Here is an 11,723-nt window from a genome sequence, read left to right as displayed (position 1 = left end):
CCATGGGCTCGGAAACAGACGTGTCCGACTTTGTGGACGAAGACTTGAAGACAAGATTGCAATACTGTTTGGACGATATCCAACACGATGGAACGTACTCTGCCTTTCGCCACTTCAATATTTATCCGAATCCTGGGCTTCGCGTCAACAATTATGGATCGGTGGGATTGCCGCTATCGACTCGAGACGCGGAAAGCATTGCGCGTCTCTGCAAACAATCGCCATTTGGAAAGGGCGCGGAGACGATCGTGGACACGTCTGTGAGGAAGTCTTGGGAGTTAGATTGTGGGGATTTCCAGTGTCAGAATCCCGCCTGGGCAGTATTTCTAGACACCCTCGTGGCAAAAACAACCCAAGACCTTGGTGTGCAGGTTCCGTCTCGGGCAGAGCAGTACAAACTACTCCTTTACGAGGAGGGTGCATTTTTCAAAGCCCACAAGGATAGCGAAAAAGTACCTGGAATGTTCGGAACATTAGTGGTCTGTCTGCCATCTGAGCATAGTGGTGGTGAAGTTCACCTAGCCCACAACAAAAAGAAGCGAGTGATGGAGACCGCACTGGGCTCCAAATTCGACCTTTCGACTCTTGCATGGTACTCAGACGTGCAACACGAGATCAAGCCTATTGGTTCCGGTTATCGGTTAGTCATGACCTACAACCTAGTCCAAGACTTAGGCATGCCAAGGCAAACAGCTGCGGCGCTTGATGATAGCCATGATCGCCTGGAACGACTGCTGCATGTTTGGGGAAAAGACTTTCACTACCTAGACATGTTTGTGTATCCACTGGATCACCAATACACCGATGCAGGCCTCTCCCTGAAGAGCTTGAAGGGTCATGACGCAGTGAGAGGACGATACCTTCAGCATCTCTGTACGAAGAACGGAGTGTACTTGCTCCTCGGGAGGATGACCAAGACAGAAGACCAAGAAGGGTATGAGGATGAGGATGAGGGTCCTCTTGTTTCTCTTGAATATGTCGTCACCCCTGCCGGGGAACGAATTGATCTAATTTTGGATGTTGAGTCGAACCAGATTCTTGCGGAAGATCTGTACAATGGCCGGCCCGTGGACAGTGAAGATGAGGGTGATTATACGGGAAACGAGGCAATGGCCTCGACGTATCGCTACCATGACACGGTTCGTGGTTTCATAGTGACGCTCAGGAAGCTAACTAATTCATGCTAGGTTCTCATTCTCTTACGAGGAGACCAGCTCATGAGGCATTTATCATTCCCAAGACAATACAACTTGAGGACTTTCCGAGCTCTTCTTGAGCTGGTCAGGAATGATCAAGCGGCGCAAGCTAACGAGGAAATGACCAGACGAGGGACGGAGGAGTTGAAATTCCTTTTGAAAAATCTAATCCAAAAATTGACCGCGAACTCCCAACATAGTCCTAAATACGGGTCCTATGAATACTATGGATATGGATTTGGAGGTCGACCCGAAGACATTCATGAATTGTTCGCGCAAGTCTCTGAACTCTGCCAAACGCTTGGGCAAGCAGTACTGGTCCGCGAAGCACTACAGGAAACCATGCTAGACACAAATTGGTCTTCATCAACTGATTTGGTTCGCGTCGTGGCAAGGGAAGTGGCAAAGGATGCGTCGAGTGGTACGCCAAACGCGTGGGCTGCATGGTATCTTGAAGCACTCCTAGATATACTTACAAGCAATCCATGCTAATCTACCGCAGGCTGAACCAAACTTCGGGAGAACAAACCTTCCAAACGGCGTGCTCCCTAATAAGTTCCCTCGAATTCTTCAAATCCGAGCTTCCCTCATCGATGATACCGTCATTCGATGATTGGTGGAAAGCGCACCAAGAGAATATGCTGCGTTCTGTCAAATCATATTCGGAAAAGGATGTCCCGGCTCTATTAACCATCATCCGCTCTGTTTCTCATGACTTATATTTTGACGTGTAAGTTTCATCGATTGAATGTGGTGGATCTTGACTGATATTATTAGTGTCCTCCCAATTCTGATAAAGAGCCCAAAACGAGTTGCTCTTGCTCGGTACCTAAGCCAGCTGGCCGGCACTAATTGCGAGGAAATTACCAAGCCGACATTTGAGAGGGCCATATCCTCCGCTGCTCAGATTCTGAAGATGTCGTCTAATGACATCGGCATCGAGTCGCCACGTTCTACATTGAGTGGTCCCTACTTATACAACCACCGTAGTAACTCCTGGGGAAAGGATCTGCCAGAATTTGTAAACGAAATATTGGTGATCATTGAAAAGACCATGGCTCTGGGGCTGGACCAAGAATCTTTGCCCTTGGTTTCTTCCATCTTGCCTAAGCTTCCAGATGTAAACGCCACTTTCTGGGAAAACTGGAGCAGACTGATCAACTTGGCTGACAAATTGATCGGCATCCTTGCGCGACACCCCAGTAGCAGTGCGCACGATGCAATCATATCCTTCGTCAGCTCCATCATAAAGCAGACCGCAGGATCCTTAGCACGACGGCGTCCTTCGAAGTCAAAGAGTTGGAAACGCACACCTCGAAAAATCTGTGGCTGTGAACCATGCCAGTCATTGGGAGAATTTCTCGCTAATCCGAATCAGTCTGTTGGGAGTTTTCGTTACGCAGAGAAAATTCGTAAGCATCTTGAACGGGATATTCTTAATTATCGAGAATACGTGTTCGACACCGACCGAAGCCAACGACCACCATATACTCTCGTCATCCACAAGACCGACAGCGAGTACTATGCGCTGAATTTTAACTGGAACTTGGATAACGATGATATGCGATCACAACTCGGTCACTTGCAGAGCCAGGTGAAGAAAATGGCGCCCCAAGGAAATTTTGGAGAACTGTTCGATTTGATCCAATCCCTCCTTACTCCCGATGGCCAAGGCATGCAATCATTTCGGCCGATCTCGGTGCCGTTACAAGATTCGCGCGCCTTACCTCGAGTTGCAGGTGTGAAAAGGAAGGCAGAGGTGGTGGATTTGACTGATGATTGAGGCTTGCACTTTGGACAAGCACATGGGGTACATCGTACGCAGTCACTACTGGAATGTTTATCTTCGATAATTTCTCTTCACCTTCTCAACTACGACACCCCACTCTATCTTCTAGAAACGCTAGTACTCTTTTAATCCAGATCCATGTTGAGATCCGTGTGCGACACGGAGCCATACTCGTCCTATATTGTGAGATCTGCTGATTGCTCCTTAAGTATTGTTTAGCATATGCTGTTTTCTCCATGGTAGTTCCCCCTTCTCTACCCGAGCTTCCAAGAGACTGCTCTTACACGAGTGCTTTTCCCGTCAGGCCACCAGTGGTATTGTTTCGACGACCTACCCTCGCTTTTGCTGCATTGTTCGAGCTTGAGGGGACGGTTGTGATCGCGGACATTGCCGGGACCGCGGTTGAGAATTCAGGGCAGGTTTCGGGTAATGTGAATATTGCAGAGGAGACTCAGTTGTCGAGTTTACGAGAGCATGGAGCTTGTTTTCAGCTTCTAGGACTTATTTGAGCGCTTTCTGAAGTCCCAAGGAGGAATTTAGGAGTTTAGAGAAGGCGCTTAATAACCGTTGGATGGCTGGCTGACGGCAGAACACCACCCCTTCATGGCGAACGAAAGTAGCATTTCCGCTCTCGTATAGCTCCTGGACTCTAAGCAAAAGGGCAGCGGCAATGCCAAATCCCAAAACTTTCGCTTGGGTGTACTTCTTCATAGATACATTTTCAGAATTTCGCCCACTCTCAGACATATGAGGGTAAAATCTCCCTTCAAATATAGTCCCTTATACACCGCTACCTCCCCAAGCAGCGCAAGCATCTCTTCGAATCTTCACCCCGTCTAGCCCCACCTTCCCTAAATCCACCTCCTTCAGATTCTCACACAAATACTGCATGTACGTTCTCTCATTCCCTGCATGAAACAGTTGAAACTCAAACAACCTGCCCATCACCTCCCACAACCCCCTCCTTGCCTCCTCAACACCCACTACCACCTGTTCTTTCTCACCACACACCACCCCCCTCGCAACCCCCTCATCCAACCCCATTGCCCTTATCCCCTCGCCCCACCACCGCCACCTCTTCCCCTCACACACCCATCTCACCCACTCCTCATCCTTCAACACAACCACTAATACTCTTGCCAGAAACTCGCTAACAAGGCTCGTTGCCTTTTCATGCACTTCTGTCCCAACTGTGGCATTCGTGTATGTAAACCCCGGACCACGGTCATAATAACCCGCACTCGCGCAAAAGCTGCCTTCAACATCAACGCCGCTTCCGGGCTCGATGTCGTAGTTTGGGAGCCAGAGACCGTTGAGGAGGGTTTCCTCCAGGTAGTAACACATCGTTGCCATATATGTGGAGTTTTTTAGATAGCCATGGTAGGTTTGGATAGTGAAGATGCCTGCGAGGTAGGATTTTAGGTACCAGGCATTTCCGCCTACTTTCTCCGGTACAACGGGGGAGGTGGAGGGGTTGGCGGCGGCATCGCAAATTGCGGATTTCGCGAAGGCGGTGATATCACCATTAGTAATAGGAAATGCGTCGACGTAGCGGGAAGTTAGGGAGGAGAAGTTGGTGCAGAGGTATTGGAGAAAAGAGGTGGAGTTTGCAGGGAGAGAGCCGAGGATGCCATACGAGAGGGAGGTTAGGGTCCAGGAGGTTATTTCGCTAATGTTACCACCCACTAGAAGCGGGTGAGATTGTGTTGGTAGAGCTAGTTCTCGAAGTTCCGTAGGGGTTAGGGGTTTAGAGAAGAATGCATGGAGGAATAGGAATGAACGAAAAGCTGAGAAACTTACTTGTGTGTCTGCCTGGTCCCCTAATCAGTCTCTTCGAAAGGGCATGATTACCATTGCTTGCGCTAGCTACACCTATGGCTAGAAGCCACGAAACATGAACTGAGAGTTTCATGGTCGTGGCGTGGCGATGCTAACCTGGGAAGTTTCAATGAGTGACTCAAGGATTGAAAATAGGAAAGTGAGAGGCGACGCACACCGTATATTCTCAGAATCATAACCGCCAGCCATCTGAGATCTTATACCATCCTTGGAGATTGATTGGAAGGATGCATTCCCTTACCCTGAATTCATATTGCTATAAAGTTTAAGTATGTCGGGGACCTCGAAAGTAGATCACTAAGGGAAATAGCCAGAAATCCTCGCAGATTTGATAGCCTGTTACATAGATGGGCGAGAAACTTGACCAAATGAAAGAAAATTGTCAGCTAGCAATTTGCGTAGACTGCGGCGTTCATTTATGAATCTTGGCAGGGCGTTGGGTGAAGCGGGGAAGCTGCATGTGGCAGGAAATTGGGCGTGAAATGTTTTGGCATTTTTTTCGTTTTCTAGAGCGATTGAGGAGAATCGCGAATGGTTTAATTACCTAAGAGGACTTATTTTTGCAAAGGCATGTTCATCATGCAATATCTCCTGTACCTTAGAGGTTACATACACCTCGCGTAGCCTTTTGCACGCCTGTATTAAGCACCAAGAAGATCTTAGAGCATGGCTCCTACCATAATGACCTGAATGGGTGCGGAAAGGAATTCGAACACCTTTCCCCTCGGCGAAGAGGTAACGGGGATTGCATTATTAAAGACACGTGCAAAAATTCTAAGCGCTTAGAATGTAAAATAATCTTTACGTTTTGCTTTTAGCCAAGATCGAAAAGATCGTTCGCTTGTTTCTGCGCGTGCACGTGCTTAAGCTGAAATGCTGTGACTTAATCTGCGCGCCCGTGGCCTAAAATACGCCAGGAGACTGCTCTCTTATCGGATTGGACGTATGCACACAAGCAGCTTTTTCTTGTTTATCGATCATCTTCAGGCCAAGCACCAAATACAACAAGCTAGAGCGTTGCAGGTTGTTTTTGTTGCGAGCAAATTATATGATGATATTCTATTATGAAGGGTGTAAACCAATAAGTGCATCTGCTCAGCCACACTAACTCGAGATCCACAACAGCACTTGCCTCTGACCAACGACTTCATGATGTCGCGCAACGCCGTGACTGGCTGATGGATTAAGACTATGTGATGACACAGCCTTCGACACAGCGTTCAAATTATATTAAATCCCATTCAGCTGGACCGCTTCTATTGAATCATCTCGCAAGATTTCGCTTCATTAGGGAATTTTCTCCTCACGATTATATGAGAGCACGGAGTGACGGACCTACAAACACTTCATGACCCGGCGAATGGCCTGTTTGGAAGGCGAAATATTTGTAAAAGCGCACATTATTGCGAAAACTATAGGGGCTAAGATACGGCCGGTTTGAATTGCATGAGGAGTACGCCTTGATTGCTTAAGACATTTATTGGCTCTAACGGCAGTTGTTTTCTTTCCCTGTAGGGTGGAGAAAGACGAAATACAGAATGACCACCGATATTAACTTCGAAATATCGCACCATCTGACTCCAAACGTGGATTTTATCAAAGCCCGAAAGGAGACAACCGTGCCATTAAACCACCACATTGGGACCCTTCTTTCTCCTTTAGAGACGTCGCGAGACTGTAAGCGTAATCAAATGGTAGCATGATAGCATATGGAAGCGTCAGCTCAGTGGTGATCTACCCAGCGCATTCTCTCACTGAGAATGATTCACCGACAACGAGTTCTGCGAGTATGTGGTGTGAAGAGTATAAAGGGAAGCCTAGATCTTCGCCGACAAGCCTACCAACTCATTCTCAAGCACATTATTTCCACACTAGAGAACAAAATTAGATTCACTAAATCTACTCCATAACATGAAGGCTTTTACTCCCTCCCTCATTCTCGCTCTTGCTGCCCTTGTAGCGGCAGATTCCCATCTTGATAGCTGGAGTGGTTCGAATTGCAACAGCGGCGACCACCTCACTTGGACCGCACCTCCATCCCATGGTCCTAACACCTGCAAGAGTGTTGGGAATGTCAAAAGCATTAAGGTCAATGATCTTGGATCTGGCTGTACTGGTATGTCTGTGCTGCGGAGTAGTATTCCTCTAACTCGAAGTGTGGGAATTTCCGGGGACTGTACTGACAAGTTGTGTTAGCGACCGTATATACCGACAGCAACTGCAGTAACAATGCCAAGGCTGCTCGTGTTGGGCAGTGTGTTCAGTTTTCGGGCAAGATTGGGTCTTTCTCTGTCGACTGCCCTTAGAAGTTGAATTCCCGGGGTAGGAAACTCGTGAGAGAGAGGAGTATTGTGGAGCTATACGGGGTGGCTGGGAGTTGTGGGTAGGGTGGTTGTATACTCCATTGGACGCTGTGGACTGATGGCCCCTCCCATTCTCTCGTTCTTGAACCATTTGAATATATGATTGCCTGATGATGGGGGATGTACCTCGGTCGCTCACTAAAATCGAAATGTGCTTTGGCCTAAACAAAACCTCATCTCTGCCGTAATTGAAGTGTTTATTACACGTGAATGGTTTCTATAACACTTATTGCCACGTCCCAATTCGCACACAAGCAGTTTCCCTTCCAGTTCAGGGGACTGAGCTGCTCCTGCTCCAGCCTGAGCTGTGGGTGCGTTAGGGTGAGCGGATCCTGAGTTGAGGCTGAACAGCCTGAGCACGAGCCTGAGTTGCATAAACGCACCCCACACGCTTGAGCGGGCCCCTTGAAGTTGGCTATTCTTGCCTAATCGCATGTCTGCCGGCTTCACCCAAGCCTGCTGCCTCACGCTAACTACACATCATCAGAAGCTCCCAGAAACCGCCCCGTCCGTCCTTGTGATCGCTCCACTCCACTTCACTTCTCATCCACCCAGATTATGATCGACGGACTATAGAGCACAAAACTACATGGCAGCTGTATTTGCTCTCATCGTTGACCTAGTTTCTTCTACTTACGATCTAACAGCACTGATCATTTCTTATCCCCCGACCCCCGAACTCTTCACAACTGTGGAGTAGAAGAGCTTCGATGCCGGAGCGAACCAGATGACACCATTGGTCAATGCTGGCGAATTCCTCGGTCCTTACGAGCGACTCAATGGCAGGCCCCTTGACAAAGGAGTACTATAGGCCTACTCTACTGGTAACCCAAGCTGAGTGACAGCCTCCGGCAAACCGAAGCAAATTCCAGGTGTATAGTGCTTGGTGAAGGACGGAAACGAGCTTTGACGAATAACTCTTCTCTTTGGACCGAGCGAACGGCGCAGGATCCATACTAAGCGGAGAACAGCGGTTACGATTGGAGCGTTGGCATTCGCGGATGGAGCTCGGCCACGGCGAGACATTGCTGGCTTCGTCAGCTGGCAGAGCGGCGCAGAATCTATGCAAAAATGGCTCAATCCTTACGTTGGTATGACCGAAGGGAGCCAACTCACAGCGGAGGAATTATGCGAATGCAGCTGAACCTCTAGAGGGTTGGTATTCAATCTACTGCTGTAACCTCACCAACACCCAATCAAGCGTGTACTATAGTTTCGTTACTAAAGTTTCTAGATACAATTAACTATAGTCGCTACGGCGTTTCCCTTCTATTATGTCAAGACTCTCTGCGAATATGGCATATGCTTTCCACACAACGAATGCTCAAAACAATTAGACACAATTCTGCCCTAATATTCCAGTGAAGGGCCATTCACGGGGGTTGTGGTGATCATAGAACAAGGAAGGCGATGCTTAGCTGACTCAATCTTAATAAATGAATGATGACCTGACCACATACTCATTTGACCGAAAGCTATACAACCTTGACTACGCAAAGCTAAGGGACCAATTAGCTGAGACTACTCTAGGTGTGTTTACGAGCCACTTTAATTGGATAATGATAGCCATATCCTCACATTTAATGAAGAGAAGGATTTCAAGAGGACACAGATCCACTACGGACTGGCCGCACAAGATCCATACGAGCATGGCTTCGGTGTGTGACCTCATGCGAACCAAGTCCTGGTCAGCCTTGATTGTACGGGCCACCGCACCGGCATGAGCTAGCCTCTCTAGCTGACCGGAAATCATGTGGAAACCCCGGGAAGCCTTAACGTATCCACTAACTGGGAGGTAAAATCAAACGAATCTTCCGTCGCGCGTCAGCAGTAAAACACTCTTGAACAACAAAAAAACGAGTCCTCAGACATCCCCATTCCGCCCTCTCACTACGCATGCCCAGCACCTCTCCTGGCTTCGACTCTGGCAGAATCAGGCGCCCCTACACTCCTTCCCCATGTTCAACTCTGCTCTCGCCCTCTCGTTCCGAAAACGCTTCCGCAATCCACTCCCATTAGACAACCGACGTCGACCGCTCTAGTCTATATATGCGAATACGAAACGTCGCTCACTACGGCTGGAGGATAACAAGGCAATGGCCCTAGATTAGGCAAGGCTGGTTCAGGGATAATGGCATCTTGTCGGACGAGGGCTTATGAGAATGCTATCCTCGAAGAAAGCGCGACAAGGCTAAAGCTAACAAGGTGAGATCAATAGCATTAGTTGGCCAGCTATCGCCGGGTCTAGCTGCATTCTCCACAACCCGTCTCGCCACGTCCAAATCGTGCATCAGCGCGATCGCTTACTATCCCGTCCTCAATTCATTTAACACCCCAAGCACCTCCGCACAGTCCGGGAAATTCGAGGTTGGAACAGAATATTGGTAAAGGCGGACACTAGGAAAACAGATCACCGGAAACGGGATCCACAGCAGGGACCAGACTAGGACCAATTAAACTAGGCGCAGTGACACCCTAGCGCAGGGAAGCATTCCTACTTCACGTGCCAGACAGCTCGCGACGATGTCGGCCTCGTAGTGAAACTCGATACGATTAAATACGGTGCAAGTTGAAGGTCACCACTGGGGACCACAAGCCGCAGTGGTATTGCTTGATGCAGTAATCGCTCTTTTTGTGAATGTGCCCTGATGGATTTTATTTCTCCTTTAAAGGCGACGTTAATTAGTTGTAACCTCCTCTTTCGGAATAATGTGGAGCACGGAAAGACATCTAACGCTACATCTCTCAGTTCACCAACCACATGAACAAGCATAGCCTGCGGAAACCAAATCTCACGAAGAAAATCGGACCTTACACTCTGCATCATAAGCTTTCAACTGGTCCATCTTTAAATCCATCAACTTCTCCAGCTCTTCTCTCATCTTGTCATTAAGCACATCATCCCCATCCTTGTGAAGTGCAGCCCAATAGACCGCATCTATGTCGAAACTCTTCCTGATTCCATAGTCGAACCAGAACCTTCCAGTTGCCCAGGAGTCACGCATCCGCACAGAAAGAAGTGGGTTTCTCTGGCTTCCTTCCGAATTTGTCCTCGCCTCCACCCGTTCCAAGGCTCGCAAGAACTGTTCCATTCTTGGCACGTAGCGGATCATAAAATCTTCGATGGAATGGTTTTCAAGCCACATATCTGGACCCAGTAGAAGTAGCCACCAAGGTGGGTCGTATGCAAACTGCGCTGGCATGGTGTTTGTGAATTCGAAGTCCAGTACAGCTGTGATACGGAGAGTGTCCGGGTGCGCAAGCATGTTTGTAGGCTGCAGGTCGTCACAGTAGGGCTTGAAAGGACCGGCATCATCGAGGCAGTAGCGGGAGATTAGCTGCTTGAATCGATGGCGTGCAATGAACCGCTTCTTAGCATCTTCCCGGTTATTGGCAAGGTTTCGTTGGGTTCGAAGATGGACAAGATGCTCTTTAGCGAGAGAGTGAAGAAACTCCTTTGCAGACGTGAACGGGGCTGTAGGATATCCACTTATAGGGTAGTTTGAGACGACAGTCTTCAACTCATTTATGTTGTAGGTTAGAGGTCTTTCGCTAGCAAACCATTCATTTGAAGACGGACTCTTTGATATCGCGCCGATTGTAGAAAAATCTAGTCGGGAGAGTTGTACCATGTAATCGGCAAGTTGCTCGTAGACATAATCCAGTTTCGTGTCGTCCACGTCGGTCGCGAGGATCACTTCATCTTGTTCGGTCTCCGTTGGCTGCTTTAAGATGGTCGCCAGCGAGATGCCATCAACATAGTCCATAATTATGAATGGACCGAGATGCCGAGGACTGTCTTCGATCATACCCCAACTTGCTACCCGAGGTATAGGAATAGTAGTCTTCTCGCTTAGAAATTTCAGGAATTGGACTTCATTCCTGACCTTTTCATCCCGGAAAGCTGTGGCTGTATGACCTGGTTTTGGGAAGCGAATCACAGCTTTCGGCCCTCCATCGCTAAATCTGACGACGAGACTAAGGTTGAATGAGCCTTTAAGGTAGCCGTCAAACTCTCCCGCGGGCTTGCCTTGTCGTCGAGAAGCGACAAAGGCGACAATCTCTTGCTTTGCATCGATAACCATTGACAACCAAGCCTTGAATTCATTGTCCCCATCTGTTTCGGCTAGTTCATCGAATACAGTCATCATCTCCGCAGGCCACAGTCAGGTGCAGAAAATATACCAAGGTAAGGAGCAAAAGAAGAAGAATTGTGTAGCTAGAGTACAAAGGTAAAGAAGGCGAAGAATATCTGTACCTGTGCAACTAGCGAGATTAGTTATCTCGGGTGCTCAGCCGACTGTGCAGAGAAGCTCAGAGCCCTTAAGGACCTTCTCCCCCTGCAACTAGCAGGGGGACCCCTATTAGCTCCTCTAATGACAAGGCCACCTAATTAGGGGCTTAAAAACGCATTCTCTGTCCAGCTGTACAAGAGACTTTTGTAATATTTTAGGTACTCTAGTAATTATAACCCTCTTTTACTATATACTAGCTAAGCTAAAAATTATTATAGCTCTACTACTATTTGTCTAAACT

General features: G+C 48.2%; 5 protein-coding genes across 5 annotated transcripts; 3 read left to right on the top strand and 2 right to left on the bottom strand.

Annotated features, from left to right (window-relative positions):
• Positions 1-68: 68 nt before the first annotated feature.
• On the top strand, positions 69-878 carry BDR25DRAFT_195966 (uncharacterized protein; the record flags this gene model as incomplete). Its single annotated transcript, XM_033684337.1, has 1 exon — positions 69-878. A coding segment is annotated over one exon (810 nt), but the record flags the coding sequence as incomplete, so codon positions are not given.
• Positions 879-3,542: 2,664 nt separating this feature from the next.
• Positions 3,543-5,975, bottom strand: BDR25DRAFT_358984 (uncharacterized protein; the record flags this gene model as incomplete). Its single annotated transcript, XM_033696024.1, has 14 exons — positions 3,543-3,560; positions 3,598-3,723; positions 3,772-4,033; positions 4,061-4,805; positions 4,875-4,884; positions 4,921-5,060; positions 5,107-5,160; positions 5,190-5,330; positions 5,379-5,439; positions 5,502-5,547; positions 5,630-5,664; positions 5,737-5,833; positions 5,904-5,932; positions 5,964-5,975. 14 exons carry the CDS (start codon positions 5,973-5,975, stop codon positions 3,543-3,545), a joined length of 1,776 nt encoding a protein of 591 aa, XP_033543766.1.
• A 45-nt stretch (positions 5,976-6,020) lies between these two features.
• Positions 6,021-6,734, top strand: BDR25DRAFT_358983 (uncharacterized protein; the record flags this gene model as incomplete). The annotated part of the gene is made up of 5 exons (XM_033696023.1): positions 6,021-6,150; positions 6,201-6,259; positions 6,351-6,490; positions 6,523-6,620; positions 6,661-6,734. The coding sequence occupies 5 exons, from the start codon at positions 6,021-6,023 to the stop codon at positions 6,732-6,734; spliced, it is 501 nt and encodes a 166-aa protein (XP_033543765.1).
• BDR25DRAFT_305778 (uncharacterized protein) lies at positions 6,698-7,237 on the top strand. Its single transcript, XM_033690483.1, has 2 exons — positions 6,698-6,940; positions 7,021-7,237. The coding sequence occupies exons 1-2, from the start codon at positions 6,736-6,738 to the stop codon at positions 7,128-7,130; spliced, it is 315 nt and encodes a 104-aa protein (XP_033543764.1). The 5' UTR covers positions 6,698-6,735; the 3' UTR covers positions 7,131-7,237.
• Positions 7,238-9,880: 2,643 nt separating this feature from the next.
• BDR25DRAFT_376477 (phosphotransferase enzyme family protein-like protein) lies at positions 9,881-11,403 on the bottom strand. The gene has a single exon (XM_033697450.1). It carries the CDS (start codon positions 11,336-11,338, stop codon positions 9,980-9,982), a length of 1,359 nt encoding a protein of 452 aa, XP_033543763.1. The 5' UTR covers positions 11,339-11,403; the 3' UTR covers positions 9,881-9,979.
• Between the last annotated feature and the right edge of the window lie 320 nt (positions 11,404-11,723).

This window comes from Lindgomyces ingoldianus (genome assembly GCF_010093535.1).
Source record: "Lindgomyces ingoldianus strain ATCC 200398 unplaced genomic scaffold BDR25scaffold_31, whole genome shotgun sequence".
Taxonomy (NCBI): domain Eukaryota; kingdom Fungi; phylum Ascomycota; class Dothideomycetes; order Pleosporales; family Lindgomycetaceae; genus Lindgomyces; species Lindgomyces ingoldianus.
Note: the sequence above shows the minus strand (reverse complement) of the source record. Positions and strands in the feature narration are given on the sequence as shown.